Below are 15,744 nucleotides of genomic sequence, written 5' to 3'. Positions count from 1 at the left end.
AAAATGGAATGATCAGTGTTTTGAAGATGAACCGCGTTGCAGCCTCCCCTGTCACTCTGCCCGACTTCACCGTTTTGATCGAACCTCGCGGCCCATGTCAAATGTCACGCCGTATTTCTTTCTTTCTTTTCGTAATGTCCCGGGCCGCAAATGGCCCCCGGGCGGCCGTTTGGACACCTTCGTTTGAGTCTATGTTGTAGGTGTGAACCGGTACCGTGTCATATTGTGTCAACACATTTCCATGTGCTGAACGACACCTCGACGGCATGATTTGAATATCTGCGCTAAGAAGGGGATGACGTGTTTTTTCGGGGAGAAGTCGGAAAATGTTTCATCCGCCCTTCAAGTGGAAGGGAGGCGACGGCTGCAATCTCGAGCCGGAGCAGTCAGTCGGCAGGCTCCGTTCTGGCGATGATGAGGGAGGCTCACGCGGCTGCTTTGGAGGCTGTTGTGGGGGTGATGATGTAACAGTGGGCAGTTTTAGCTTCCACCAATCCAGTCTTTGACTGTCACACACACCTCCCCAAACCCGCCTCCCTCGGAAGCCCACCCAAAAACATTCGGGGGCGCAGCTGTTGCAGAGCAGACTCGCTGTCACGGAATCTTCTTGGCGTACGTTTGCTTTGTTCCATCCGGAGCCTTGGACGGCGCCTGCGCACGATGGGCGGCGGGGCAGCGCGGTGAATTTGCTTCCGTTACCCGACCGTCATCGTGAACGATCCATGGGCCGCTCCGCAATAGGATAGCGAGCAAGTCCGGCACGAACCCTGCCCCTGGTCCAAAATCTTTCCCGTGACCTGAATGTGGATGAGCCGTCGAGAAAACGGGCGCCCGATAGATGATGTCACCCAAGCTTGCCGTTGCCCCCGATGTGTGCTTGCGCTATCCACAGGTTCTGTTTTTCGTCTTTTTAAAAAGAGTCTGTCGACCGTCGCGTTCCGACTTCATCTCTGAAAACATTCGGGCTGTCCGAATGGTCAACTTTGCCGATTCGTAGTCTCGGCCAGGCCGACCTTGGACCGGGAGCCAGCCTCCCTTTTAGAAGATGTGAGAGACAATGTCGGCCTTCGCAGCCTGCCAGGTTTGCTTCCGTTTACCAGACGTGTTTTCAGATGTACAACGTACGAGTCGTCAGTTCAGGATTAGTTCACACGAGGGACCCGGATGACAAGAACAGTCGGAGACAAAAAAAAAAAAAAAAGACAAATGTGATCCGAACAAAAAGAGAATCGCGACACCTCCTAATGACGGTTGAGTATTTTGCATTTCACAGGTCAGGATACGAGCACTCCACCGCCTGAGCCGTGGCGGCCCGCCAGGCTTGGATTTGAGACTTCCTCGTTTGTTTGTCTGGCGGGGCAAAGGTGTCGGTCGCTCGACTGACATCGGTCTGGTCTGCTCCTGAGTGGCAGCCCTCAGCGGGTGCTGCCTTTCCTCGTCCTGCAGTTTGCCGGAACGGCGTTCTCCCTGCTCGACCGCCTCCGGTGCCCCCCCCTGTTTGGACCTCACGGCCAGCTTGAGACACTCTTGGCTCCTTGGATTCACCCTCCCTTGCTCTGGTAACTATGCGCTCCTTGCTAAGGCGAGAGTGAGCTTGCCTTCTCGCCGCGGCGGCTACCCGCGAGGTCGGTAAAACGCGGGCACCCGAGGTATCGGTCCCGATGACAAACCAAAATAAATACATCGTGTCAGCAAAAAAAAAAAACAAAATAACGAGCCGAACGTGGCTCAATATAAGTTCAAAAAGCTGCGTTTCTTCTTCAGCCAATGTGATGTCTTCATCAATCAGCCCAAGGGCACAAAGTGGAAGAAACTATTTTTGCCTCTAAAATGGAATGATCTTTGGTCACGAGATACATCAATTAGTCTTTTGATCTTAAATGGTTTCTTTGCATCTTCGAATAGAGAGAAAAGTTTGACAGTACATGAACAAAGGTATTTTAGACACGTCGCGGGCGATCTTAAATGGTTTCTTTGCATCTTCGAATAGAGACAAAAGTTTGACAGTACATGAACAAATGTATTTTGGACACGTCGCGGGCCATGATTGCGCGTCTGGAAGAAAAGAAGTGCCACCGCTGGCATATTCAAGAGCTAGTTGCAGGTCAAATTGCCAGCATGAAAGATCAAAGGACGGTGCAAGGGGGTCCCGGCATCCGCGGGATCAAACCTGTGCTGCGAATACTCCCAAAACAGAAGAAGTCGTTGCATCCTGTGAGTGCGCCGGCTTTGCGTTCAATGAAACGGGCTCAGATTGAACATTTGTGAGGAATTCAGATGAGATGTACGCTCAACTTTGTGTGACGTTTTTTTTTTTTTTTTTTTTGTTTTTTGTCAAGCAAAGTGGGCTCAATAAAGGTCAGGGAAAGGCGACACGTTTGTTTGAAATGCAAGAAGGCTGAAATTGAGCTCTAAAATTAAATGAAAACGACGGAGTCGTTGGACATGAAACGCGCGCCGGGTTGAAGTATTGACGACGTCGCCAGTCACTGCAATCATCCGCGCCTGAACAACACGAGCCGGCCCCTCCCCCCCGCCGCTCCATTCACGCAGGCGGACTCTGTTACGTAAGCGCGTTAACCTGCACTCCTCACAGACGTGTCCTCGTATCAACTCCCGACGTCGACAGCAGGATACAAAGCGAGCCACAATCAGAAGGGCGGACCGACCGCGTGTAATCAGAAAACAAAAGACACCGACACGCTAAACAGAGTGAAACGGAAAGAAAACACATCAAGCGGGAGAAATGCCCAAATCGCCGAGCTCCAAATCCCAACCTGCGGAAAGTACGCACACGCACACGCATGCACACGCCCTGGTTTGCGGCCCTGTAGGGATTTCATTTCCTGGAACTTTTGGAACCTGCGCTAGCCGCCTCCTCTCGCTCGCTACAACACCCTGAAAGAGGGCGTGCGAACGTATGCCACTTTCAATTCCCACAGCGTGAGCAGGACGGAGCGGCAAGATCAGATCGACATCCGTTTGAAATAGAGCCCCCCCCCGAGATCAACTTCGACATCTCGGCAAATGGTAAATAAATAAATCTCGGCTTGGCACGGACATCCGATCAGTTTTCGGATCCTCTCTCGCAGGGTGGAATGGTTTCGGTACAGATGCAAATAAGCACAACGCGGAATAATCCCGGGATATAATCCTTGTTCTGGGTTGTGAGCACCGCGGGAGATTAAACAACATGCAACAACACTCGGGCCAAATTTGTCCTTTGGCGCGGCGTTCCCCAACCACCGCTTGGTGGCCCGGTGCGGGGCCTCGGCCCATTTGGGACCGAGCTGCACGGAGACAGAACTGCGAGCTCCGGCGGGCGTGGCTTAAATGCGCGCGACTCTCTAGCCGATTGGAGGTCCCCTTTTGATATTACTTTGCGAGTTGAAATGAACAGAATCCGCCAATCGGTGAAAGAAGACGCGGGGAACGGAAAGTAAGAGCGACAAATTGAGCCGACGTACGGCTCAAGCCGCAGCTGATGGGCAGCCGATGACAAGTTCCTCCCCAAGACAAGACGAGAAACCCGTTGAATTATTTGATCAAGCGGAACATTGGCAGTTTAGTCTGGAATAACTTGCCAGCGGCCACCAGAAGAAAACCGTCACGCTTGCAAGTGGCAACGACGCTCACGGCGTACGTCAAACCGTCACTTCCAAATTGATTTTGTTTTTGTTGAAAGGCGCGTTTATTTCTCCCGATTGGTCCATTTCTTCGTCGTTGACTGTTTTCTTTGATTTTATTCGACATTTGTTGTCCGGTAGAATAAGACTTGCGTGAAAGGAATGAAAAGCAATTCGACGTTCATGAAACGTTTCATGACTCCATCATGATCTTTGTCGTCAGCACCGGTGCGATAAAACCGGCGATTTAAAAATCAAAAACTGGTTGCCGGTCCGCGAACGGCATTGACTTGTCTCGACCTTTCGGTGCATGACACAAAAGAGGCTGGGCGCCGCTGCTCGAGTGGAATCATGAAAGACTTTCCACCATCTGCAGGACCGCCTCACAATCAAGAGGTGCTTGGTTTCTTTCTCCTTTTCTGAGTGAGTGCGCACGTTTCCGCGCCACTTTTTATTCTGGAGTGCCCGTGAAGTACATCGGGAGCTGCCGGGAGCTCGCAAGTGTCAGTGGCTCAGATGGCATGAAATCGATCACCGCCAGCTCTCCCGGTTTGACGCTCTTGACTTGCCCCCCCCCCCCCGTCAACGGTGAATGAAGTCAAGAAAAAAAAAAAAGTGACGTTTTGAGTGACGATTCATGCCAGAAATAAAGTTGGACGTGGTCGTTTTTTCAGGACTGTTTACTGGAAAGTTACCGGAAATGAAAGCATTCGAGAAGACTAGCACCATTCTGGGCAAAAGCAAACGGAACTACCTGTTAGGGGAAAAAAAAAAAACCAAAAAAAAAAAAATACGGAAATTTTCAGAATCCGTATGATTTGTGCGATATGGCCATATACGTAAGATTCACCACAAAATCCATATGAACGACGGCTAAACCGTATGAGTTGACAGGTATGAAAATGGATGGAGGCAAACTCGATGCGGGATTTCCCACTTTTCATCAATCACACTGGCTGGCAAAGACTTTTCATCCAGAAACATGGTCACGGCGCTCAGGGTGTTCTGTTTCGGTTCTGTTTGGTTCCGTTTGGTTTTGTTCCCTCACGTGCCCTTTTTTGTCACCACCTGTCGTCGTCATCGGTGTCCCCTTGCGGTGAAGCAATCAGCCGTGTGTCTTGTCCAGGTGTTTCTCGTCGTCTCGTCACTTTGCTCGCATTGACTTCTGTCAGTCTTTGTTGGATCATTGCGAGCGTGAGTATACGCGCGCTCCTGTCACGTTGTGTTTCCTGTCCGTCATCGTTTTGTTTGCTACTTTGGTTCCTTGTGATTTCCGGGCATTTGTTTGAGTACTCCCACTTTGTGGTTTTCCATTGCACTCCTCAACTCAACTCAACTGTATTTCTCGAGCACTTTCAAACAGCCATCGCTACATACAAAGTGCTGTACATGGAGCAATTTAACATATACAACAAACAGTAAGGCAAATCGGGAATAAAGACGGTAGAAAGCACCGAACAGCAAAGCCAAGAACAAATTGAAGTCATGCTGAGTCAAATGCCAAAGAACACAAGTGAGTTTTGAGGCGGGTTTCGAAGATGGGCAGCGAGGAGGCTTGCCGAATGTTCACTGGGAGGTCATTCCAGAGAGAGGGACCAGCAACAGAAAAAGGCTCGGTGCGTGTGGATTTTTGTTCGAGACGTTTTGCTCAATCCACCCACGCTCCTCCCTGCTTTTTGGGTTCCCACTCCATCATCCATGCAAATCGGGACACATGGGACACGTTGTTCTATTCTGCTCCTCCGATTCACAGGGGCAGAACGGGAGGGGGGCGTGGGGGTGAAAAGTGGGCCGTTTGTGCCCTCTCCAGGAGTAGAAACGCAATAACGAGTTGCTTCACTGTTTCATTCGGACTGACGGTGCATGCCATTTTTTTTGTCTGTCGTTGACAAAGACACACACACACACACACACACACAGACAGAGCACAATAGGACTTTTGACCATGACGTCATCGGTACTTCCTGGTGGTCAGAACTGTGGCATTCTCCAATGGCTTGTAAACAAGTCCGGGTTCTCTTTTGGCGCTTTTGCTGACACGGCACCGTTGTGGGTTCAACTGTTTTCAAACAATAACTCCGTTTCAAAGGCGTCTACCAAGGGTACATTCAAAAATTATTTCAGAGAGAGAGACAGAGAGTTCACCCACTGTATCCCTCATTGTTTTTGTCGTTTGTTTTTTTTTGTTTTTTTTTTTTGCAACTGCCAATACTTTACGGCGGGCCGCATAGCACAAAAAAACTCGGCCAAATTATCCTTGCAGTTTTATCCTCGTTGGTCGGTTTTTGTTGAGCACTTCCTGCAGTTATCAACGTGATCAATGAGGATAATAAATGACAATTTCGTTGCTGAAATTTCTGTTTCGGTCTGGGATTGCTTTCTTGAAATCATACATTGAAATGCAGATCGGGAATAGGCAAGAGGTGACAGAAATAGCAAATCAAATAAGGACGGTTTCCACCGTGTTCTTGAGCTTAGAATCGAGCAGGGGTGTCCAAAAGTGCAGTGCTGCGTGGACACAAGTGTGCAGTGCCTGTGCCGCGTGTGGCGCCCAAGTCAACCTGTGCTTTCCTCACATTCCTCGACAGAGCTCTTGAAAGTACGGAGCAAAAGAAATACCGTGTTGTGATGCACACTTCTTTTTTTTCTGCTTCATTTGTTCGAGGACGTTCCCCGGGGGGCCAGCCGCTGGTTCAGTCGGCACAGTTGGCGAAGGAAGCCGTCATTCGGTGCGATCTCTCTTCGCTGTCTCACTGTCGCCAGAGCGCCGTGGACGTCCATGTTCCGGCGAAGCATCAGGTAGGCGATGACTAAGGCGGGGGAGCGGCTGTAGCCTTCCCTGCAATGCACATACACTCGACCTGAAAGAGCCCAGAAATATAGCGAGCGTTTGTGTTTTGCACCGCAAGGATGCAACGGGAAAGCAATAGTTGCTCCTTGCTCGGTTTTGGATCGTTTTTATTGCATTTTTGTCAAGGCCTGCCAGCATTCATGAAACTGTTCTCTTCAAAGTACGGCGAAAAAAAAAACAACATGAAAAAGTGATTTGAAATTGGACCGGCGTATTGGCGCCAATGTCAAGTCCAGCCTCCCCTTTCACTAATTGGGGCCTTTGTCACATCCCAGCTGGATGACTGTCATGCGCTTGACTTTGGAGTCAGGCCATCCTCCATGAAGCGTCTCCAGTTGGTCCAAAATGCCACTAAAAGAGGGAGCACATCACTCCGACTGTGGCGTCCCTTCACCGGCTCATGTTGTAGTTCTTTTCAAGGTTCCATTGTTGGTTTTCAAATCTTGAAATGGCCTGGCCCCACTTTAGCTCTCTCCACCAGACCTGAGGCACGTGCTCGGTGCCTCAGGTCTGGCGGCCCAGACACCGGCAGAGGTACCGAGAACCAAGCGGAGGCTCAGAGAGAATGGAGCCTTTTCCATTGCCGCTCGCTCTCTTTGGAAGGACCTCCCGCTGCACGTTAGGTAATTTGTCGCTAGCCTTTCGGCCTTTTGCTCCGGGATTTTATTTTCATGAACAACACAAGGAGCTGGAGAGTAATCTGTGTTGTTGACTGGCACTCTCCCGTGCCTCATCCCCTTCCCCTCTCCTTTTAATCGCGAGTGACACAAAGAGGACCAACAGTGAGAGTCAAAAGCATTTTTATTGTTCCATGCGACCTTACAAACATCGTGCCAATTGAGTTGAGTGGTACATTACACAAAGCATGTGGCGTGATGTCAAAAGATCATGAACAAACTCATCAAGCAAAGCATTGCATCTTTCGGAGCTGCTAATCGCACAGGACACAAACTCCGGGCTAATACAACAAAATCATACAGTGCGCAGATGCCCCCCACCGCCACCCGCAAAAAAAGTCCAATCGGCGAAAGCTGAATGTTGTTGTTTTCCAAAAATGCATGTTTCTCCGTCGCTTTGCCGCATTTCTCAGATCAGAATTGAAATTTGCAAAACAAGAAATGCACGCCCCCCCCCGACCCAAAATAAATCTTCCAAATAGCAAAACACAATGGTGTCACCCTGCGAAAGCAGATTTCTTTCTCCAAATTCTGAGTACATGGCTCAAAAGCAAACATTTGTGTCACTGAACACGTCAGTTCCATCAGAACAAATCCGACAAGAGTCAGATTGCTCTGGTGGAACCGCCGCTGAAGTTTCCATCTTCAATTCAGTATTCAAAAATGATACCTTTCGTGGATGTGGGGCACAAGGATGTGACAGTTGAACAAATGGTCCTGAGAAATCCTCTCCCAGTCCGACAAATGTATGCAAGCCAGTGAGAAAACGTGCAACCTATTGCATCCTGCCACATCGGAGATCCTTGATGACTCAAAGTTAGCGAGCATTCAACGGAAACCGATTTGAATAGGAAAATCAGATTTGATGAAAAAAAGAATCTGAGCGCATGGAAGAGAACCACTCCCCTTTGAAATTGACCGTCCTTGATTCCAATCACAGCGCAGGTGTTGAAATTCGCGTGGAATCGTCTTTCATTGGAGAGATGCACACCGAGATAAAAAAGTTGGATCCCAAGAGGCGGGGAAGATTTTAATGTTTGGCTGAAACCAAAAGATGATCGAGTCATGTTTTCACAGAAGAACTTTGGATCTTTCCACGCGCGACCTACTTGACTTATTTTCCCTGAGAGCGTTTGCTGAGCATTGACAGCAAACTGAAAAGAAGCCACAAGTAACACGCTAAGCAAATTGCAAAAAACAAAATGGCGCCGAGTGCCAATCGCTTCAAAGGCTGTTTGAAAACACCGGGATGAAAAACCGGAGGCACCGGAGGAAAATGGCTTGGGCGCGCTAAAACGACAGATGAGCATAATTGGACTTGTTATAAACGGCGAAACCTGGGTAGAGTTCTTGGTCGAAAGCAATTTCAAAAGTGAAGACGTGATTCAGCTTGTTTCCGGAGACGCCGTAGACAGACAGAGTGCCTGCGGCGTAGTCCAGAAACATGCCGACCTTTTGCGCGCCACTTAGGGAATATGACTTCACCGGAATATTACCGAGCCCCATCGCGATTTGTATTTGAAATTGACCGTTGACGTGCATTCCCCAAGAAGAGTTGAGGTTAGTGAAATGGTGCAGGAAGAAACCTTGGTTCTTTCTCGGGGTTGTCGAGTACGCGGCCGCCACGACGACGTGACCCCTCCACTCCACCTCCCAATAGTGACGACCGCTTAGCGCCTCTTTGCAAAGAACTTGAGGGTGATCGACAAACCTCTCCGTGCTGGACGGATACGACCGGGCGCTGCCGTAGGTCACCTTCTGATTCTCCTCCGACAGCGTGAGATTTTTGTTGACGGTGTTGTCATCCAAGGTGAGCTCCGTGGCATCTGGGAGAACGGCAACAACGCTTTCAGACGACGCTTGGCGCGGCACGAAAGGAAAAACAAAAGGCAACTTACACCAGATGAGGTGGTTTCTGTCCGTGATGGTCTCGACCGGCGGGACGGCGGGCACCGTGAATTTGTCGCTGACCAGAAGGCCGTCTTGGTAGTGGTAGATGGAAGATCCCTTGTATTTGCTATTCGGCATAGCGGTGATGAGGAACTTGACGCTAGCGCTACGCCGCAGAGGTCTGGCGTATTTCAGGAAGGTCCGGGCGTTTTCTCTCAGTTGCACGACGACCTCGTTGGAGAAGGACTGGTACTCGTTTTGGGTTCCGCCCAGCGCGGACGTGTCCAAGTACTTGGCCATGCTATCCAGGCAGGGGTCGTTGCTGTCCAAGTCGGTGAAAACGTAGCAGAGAACATTTGAGACGCCGGCGGAGAGGACCACTCGATCCAGCTCGGACTTGGTGCGCACCACGTAAGCGTTGGAGTTCTCCGTCATCATGTCGACGCAGGACCGGATCACGTTGATGTCCCGCTCTTTGTTCTCCAACCACCTGTTGAGGTGCTCGCGGCGGAACGGAGATCGCGCTCCCTCGTCAAAGACCTTTGCCAGGGCGCTCTCGTCTTCTTTGCCCTCGCGGATGGAAGGGAGCTTGCTGGACAGCGCCAGTTGGAGCGAAGCTTTGTAGAAGGAGCAAAGTTTCTGGAAGCTGGCGATGTTTTTGCGGATGATGGGAAAGTCTTGGGCCACGCTACTATACAAACTGTCGTTGCATCTCATTTTCACTTCGTTTTCATCTTCCATCGCCTGCTGGATTTTCCTCGACAGCGCGACGCTGAGGTCCTGGATCAGCGTGGCGGCTTTGTCGTGCAGCAAACTCAGAGGGTAGAGCCAGACGGCCAGAGGAGCGTTGTTGTTCATGTCTGCCAAGAGCGTGGGGAGCTCGCAGTAGGTCTCCACCGCTTGGACAAAGGTGGCGGGGTTTTTCTCCAGGATGAGGTCTCCGAAGAAGGTGCAGGTGAACTTGTTGGTCAGGTTCTTCTCCTCTTCGGACAGATGGATTTTGGCACTTCCCTCGATCTTGAAGGTCGGAATCTTCTTGATCACAGCCTGCATGCTACCCTGGAGATCTTGAACGCTGCTGGCCTCCACCTTCTCGCTGTCAAAGACAAAGACGGCGTTGGCCCCGTACAGGATGCCCGTGACCAAATGGGTGGCCCTGCCCTTCTCGATGATTTGCTTTTGCTGGCTGGTCAGTGGCCCGAGAGCGGGAAGAGACAGCTGCTTGAAGGTGGTGGTGGCTTTGTACTGGAAGGTCACCCTGCTCTGGTTCTTGAATTTCTTCTGGTCGTTCAGGTACTTGGCGGACCCGCCGACTTCAACCAAGCCGCCCATGAAACTCATGTTCAGAGAGGCTTCCACGTCCAACAGGGAAGACCTGGATTCCATGGTGTCCGAGGCGGTAATCTTGAAGGAACTGCTTTTCTGAGTGCTCGTGCTGGTCTGGTTATCGAGCGCATCTTTGTCCCACAGAGTGAAACCTGCAGGGACGGACGCGCCACCGCAAGTGAGATCCTTTCGACCGCCGCAATGAACGGGACAAGCGCGCGCATCCGGTCCTACCTGGCATGAGCTCGTCTTTGCAGGCGTTGTAGAGCATCCCCAAGGTGAAGGGCTGACCCAGGGCAGACAGTTTCAAGGTCTCTGACATGCTGGCAGGTACGAAGGGTAGCTGACGTGCAAAAAGGAAAACGGCGCTTGGTGTTAACGGCGACGCCGCGCATCCGTCTATCGCCGGCGTTCGCTCCGCTGCACTGCGCGCTCGACTCGCCACTCGTATCGCTACTACTCACCTGGAGGAGGTTGTGATGTTCAGCCGGGCTCTTGCGAGTTGCTTCTGTGGTCTTCCAACCGGAGAATGCACCATCATCGGGGAACTCGCCGCCAATTTATCGTGATCGTTGGCTGCTCATTTGCATGCCTGTCTTTTCATCTTGACTTCGATTAGTCAAATGACATATTTAACTGTCAAATCGCCTCACCTGTCAGTCGTAATGACAGAAGTGGCCGATTCATCCTGTCTCACAACATTTTGAGCTCTGGCGGTCAAGTCAGGAAACCTGCGGCCGCTGTCTTTCGACACGCAAAGAATCATGAGTGTTTTTATGGTCATCCGGGCGGGCACCGGCATGTTGCTTTCCTTTCCGATCACTGTCCCACATCGGATGATCCGCGCTCGGGTGAAAGGCGACGTTCTCAAGCCAGTTGTGCCTGTGACATCTCCAATCCCCAGCACCTTTGCCTCCTTTTGGTGTTCCTTTGAGTTTTAGGAGGTTTGGACGGTTTCATGTCCGCATTATGTTTTCTCTCCTCGGTCAACAGGCCTGACCTCAGATCTTCAGATACATATTTGGTTCGCTTCCTCTTTGCTCCCCTGCTGGAGTGGAGCAAAGCCGTTTTCTGTTTTCTATTCACAAAGCGAAGGATCATCAATTGGAGTTTTTCCTCAGGAGAGACAGCCTTTCAATTCAGGATCCATCCAGCCGCAGGGCCTGCGTCCGGTTTTGACAGGGAGGGGTGAAGCTTGTCACCTGAGGCTTGAAGTGACATGAGCAAAATTTTCCTTGATGGAAATGGGTACATTTCAAGTCAATGCAAAACTCAGTCGATTTGTTTATTTTTTTTTCACATTTTTGTCTGAGTGAACTCAATTCATGATGGAATTTGAATGTGAACTTTTCAAGAACCCGGTTTCATTCTTCAATGTTGCTCTGCTCGCACGCAAATGCGTGAGGGACCTTGTGAACAGGGACGGGCTGGCAGTTGAGAAAAACGGGACAACTCCCAAACAACCTGTCCATTTTTCAATCGGCCTTACTTCCGACATGTACGTTTCAGTACACACAGTCATCTTGGAACAAAACGTGATTCCAGACGACTGTTCAACAAATGCATGATTACTGATCATATCGGGTCGCCTTGATGACATCAACAAAGTCGGGCATGTTTCTTTGAAACCCCTTCATTGAAACCGTCCAGATGAGTCAGAAAATACAACAGCTGTTTCGTGAAGCAAATTTCAAGCTTAATTTTCCCAGAACTACCGTGTTGTATCTTTTTTTTAATCAAATAACAGAAAATATATCATGGTGTATCGTTGATTTAAAATGGCTTTTATCGTGGTTTAAGATTTTTTTTTTCCCCATCTCGCCCAAAACTGTTTGAAACCAAGACTTTAACTTGTGGAAAAACCTCAAGTTGATGGCTAAACTTCTCCACATGCAGGCCTTTGAGACCTCCGTCAACGGGGATCAGCTGCAGCTCACCCACGACACTCATGAGGAAAGCCGTCGAGGAAATGCTTGGATAACTTGGAATTTTCCATTCAAACACACGAAGACGTTTTTGATTCCAGTTCGGTCTGCAATTGCTGAATGCTGACAAGCCTCGACAGACAGTTCAAGCAAACCTCTGCTCAATTTCACACTAACCTTTTCCATTTTTGTCTGCCAGAGCTTCCTCGATAAAGTCTGCCGCCTCTTCAAAGTAAACGCTGAGGTCAAAGTGATCCGTGTCGCTGGCCGCCACTCCATGGTAGGCGATCCCCGTCCCCGCGTAGAACTCTGCGTTGGTGTTCACGTGCATGGAGGAGTTTCCCTGCGCTGCGTTGAGGACATGGGTGATGCCCAAGCGCTTCAGACGTGTTATGTGTGTCGCCACAAGTCTGCAACAAAGTCAAAAGGAAATGCGACAAATGCATTCAAGCTCACAGGATCACAAGTCGAAAATCGGCGACAAAGCTGAGCTTCTCTTGCGTGACTTCCCGAAGATATAAGCCATGATGGAAACCTGCAGCAAACGATTATAACACGTGGAGATGGGTAAGTCCCGATACCGGGTACAGACATTATTTGAACTCTTTCGCCATCAAAAAAAAAAAAAAAAAAGAGAGAATTTCATGAGTGCCAGCCAATATACAGCATTCTGACTGATTTGTTTTGACCTTATTCTTTTTTTTTTTTTTTCTAATCAGCAGTCGAACAAGAGTTGGTTTCACCCAAATCACCAATGTTGGATCAAACAAACATAGAAAAAAAGGCTTTTGATGACACATAGCATATAATTGAAAAAAATAAATGAGTTCGATTGATTTGATTTCCCATTTCAAATGATGCTGTTATGTGGCACTAAAATACATTAAATAGTGATATTAGTTTTGAAATGTGCAATCAGATTTTTTTTTTCAATGCCTTGACCAATGACAACAACGTAAATGGTCATTTAAACCTGATCATCATTCAAGTTGTATATTATGAAATCCACAATTAAAAGAAGTACCCACGCGTGTGGTATCATAACTGCATTTCTGATGTTTTTCATAAAACAATCTGTGTCAAAATTTGTGAAGAATTTGACGAGTTAATGATTCATTTATTGGAGCCAAACACAAGTTTCCTCAATACAACTACGTAAATGGAAGGGGTGGCCGCTGACTCCCGGTTCAAGATGACAGCGAGGTCTGCACGTCCTCAACCAGGCGAAGCGCCCTCTGCTGGTTATTTATGGTCGCAACTCCCAAGTGGGACTTTTTCAAAGCTGCCTGGCCTACTTGGAAAAAAAAAACGAAACAAAAAACCAACACGTCGCAGTTTTAAGAAGGATTAATAACTCACGCATTCCCGACGTAGATGCGGGGATAAACCTCGTGGGCGTGTTTAGTTGGCCATCTGTAAAAGCCGCTATCGTCCACCAACAAGTCGTTGAGTTGCTGGAGAGTCACTTCGAAAGCCGACATGTCCGGTCGCTTTGCTTCTGCCTTGCTGACGTGATCGCTCTGTTTATTTTTATCCGTGATGGCACAAGTGAGCTAAACACGCGCAGGAAGGTCAAATGTGTTGCAGAGGGAGAGACAGACGGAGAGAAAGCCTATACGAGACAAATCTCTTGCTGAAGTAGCATTAGCACACATACAGAAGTACAATATGGCACATAGCATATAATTGAAAAAAAATTAATGAGTTTCATTTCACATTTCAAATTACGTGGTGAAATGGCACTAAAATCCATGAAATAGCACCGCTTTAACGCTGCTTTCTGAATGGATTGATGTTAGTTTTGAAATGTGAAATCGGCAGTGATGAAAGTCCTCCAGATTTTCCCAGAATTCCGGATTTTCTCATTCTCATGAAAATTCTTCTGGAAAATTGAGGAAAAATTCCCCAAAATTAAAATTAATTAATATTAGTTGACAACATTGAACGAACACGCGTTTGGGTTTGTTGTTTTGTTTTCACGAGCGTAGCCATGTTGAGGCACGAACACTAGTAACAGTGTTGAGATTTTCGTCTCTTTATAAACACAACTTGCTATACCCCAGTGGAACGAATAAAAGACGCCGTGGACAAGACAGCTGTTGTCGTAAAAAAAAATATATATATATATTTGGACAAAGAGGGAAACACAGATGAGCAGAAAAACGTGTCCGCTCGTCTCGGCTAGCTTAGTTTAGCTGTTGTCATGTGATGTCGGTTGCGTCGGCGCTGATTGGTTGAAACCAAAAGACGCGCGCGTGCGTACATGTTCGGGCTGACGCGCGCACGCACAGCACACAGCAGCGGACTACCGACTGCTGAGGCGCGCTTAGCTTGAGTGGCGGTAGCTACAACAGGAACATCCCTCCCCTCGCATTCTCATGGCCTCGCCATATCTCGGAGATTTTGACATTTCGGCGAGAGCGGAAGCCACAAAGGGCGCACGTGTGCACACAAAAGGCAGATGAATCATTGAATGTCGAGTATTTGAAGAACGTTTTGTGTAAACTAATTCATGCGTGATAGGCCAGGTACGGCCCCAGCGCAATGTTCAAACAGGTTAGACGGGCAAGATGACATTCGTGCAATAGATGCGAGTGTCAGGATCACGTTCAAGTGGTCAGTGCTTGATGAAAAGGACTTGAACGGAGATATTTTGTCCGACTACATGAGAAAGGCTGACAAACCTGGTAAGTCCGTTAAAATCATACACATATATAAATAAAATATTTTCAGGAAAGTCCACTTTCATCTCTGAATCAGACTTTAAGAAATGTGTCCTTGATCACGTTTCATAGACAACCTCTCGCTGTTTTACCTTGGGTGTATTGATTTGTCGCGTTTTGTTCTCCGTTCTAGTTCTGTTTTGGCTAGTTGGGCTTCCTTGCCTCTTTGTTGCGAGAGATTTTGCGTTATCCGTTCTCCTTGCCGTTTGCAAGCTCTTTGTTTATTTCGTTTTAGCCTGGCTCTTTGTTACCAGGAGCTTCTGTTGTACATTGTCAGGTGTTGTTTTTTTTTCTCTTTATGACTTATACCTTTCTTACCGCTTCTCAACGGAACTCGACAATGTACGGCATGTATGTCTGCCTCATTTGACTCAAGTTTAATTTATGTCGATTCAAGCTTTCCAAGTCAAACGCATGAGTCAATGAGGTGAATGAATACAGGGTCTGACTGTAACAGCCAAATGAGCTGTGACTGGCCATGTGAGTGCATTTCAGACACTGAGAAGATGACATGATAACTTGGGGCAAAAGATTTGTCATTGTGACAAGATTAGGCGGAGAAAAAGTACCGTGGTGTGTTTCCGGTAACCTGACCGACCGAGAATTTCTACGTCGAAAAAAAAACCAACCCTCTACATTTTTGTGTAGAGCAAGGGTGCCCATTACATCGATCCTGTTCGACTGGTAGATCGAAGACGGGTCCCAAGTAGATCCGAGCGGTGTAGA

General features: G+C 48.6%; 2 protein-coding genes and 1 long non-coding RNA gene across 3 annotated transcripts; 1 reads left to right on the top strand and 2 right to left on the bottom strand.

The window, feature by feature from the left end:
- Positions 1 to 5,984: 5,984 nt before the first annotated feature.
- Positions 5,985 to 14,095, bottom strand: LOC109506919 (dual specificity protein phosphatase 3-like). Its single transcript, XM_019855967.1, has 3 exons — positions 13,655 to 14,095; positions 12,473 to 12,705; positions 5,985 to 6,487 (listed from the first exon to the last, which is right to left on the bottom strand). The coding sequence occupies exons 1-3, from the start codon at positions 13,774 to 13,776 to the stop codon at positions 6,279 to 6,281; spliced, it is 564 nt and encodes a 187-aa protein (XP_019711526.1). The 5' UTR covers positions 13,777 to 14,095; the 3' UTR covers positions 5,985 to 6,278.
- Positions 6,340 to 13,093, top strand: LOC109506920 (uncharacterized). Its single transcript, XR_002166375.1, has 3 exons — positions 6,340 to 6,425; positions 12,495 to 12,575; positions 12,754 to 13,093. It is a non-coding gene; the product is annotated as an uncharacterized LOC109506920 (long non-coding RNA).
- LOC109506917 (stonustoxin subunit alpha-like) lies at positions 8,436 to 10,920 on the bottom strand. The gene is made up of 4 exons (XM_019855955.1): positions 10,835 to 10,920; positions 10,605 to 10,713; positions 9,053 to 10,522; positions 8,436 to 8,980 (listed from the first exon to the last, which is right to left on the bottom strand). Exons 2-4 carry the CDS (start codon positions 10,690 to 10,692, stop codon positions 8,445 to 8,447), a joined length of 2,094 nt encoding a protein of 697 aa, XP_019711514.1. The 5' UTR covers positions 10,693 to 10,713; positions 10,835 to 10,920; the 3' UTR covers positions 8,436 to 8,444.
- Positions 14,096 to 15,744: the final 1,649 nt, after the last annotated feature.

Source organism: Hippocampus comes, unplaced genomic scaffold (genome assembly GCF_001891065.2).
Source record: "Hippocampus comes isolate QL1 unplaced genomic scaffold, H_comes_QL1_v1.1 scaffold556, whole genome shotgun sequence".
NCBI classification, from domain to species: Eukaryota; Metazoa; Chordata; class Actinopteri; order Syngnathiformes; family Syngnathidae; genus Hippocampus; species Hippocampus comes.
The sequence above is the reverse complement of the archived record's forward strand: the minus strand, read 5'-3'. Positions and strand labels throughout refer to the sequence as shown.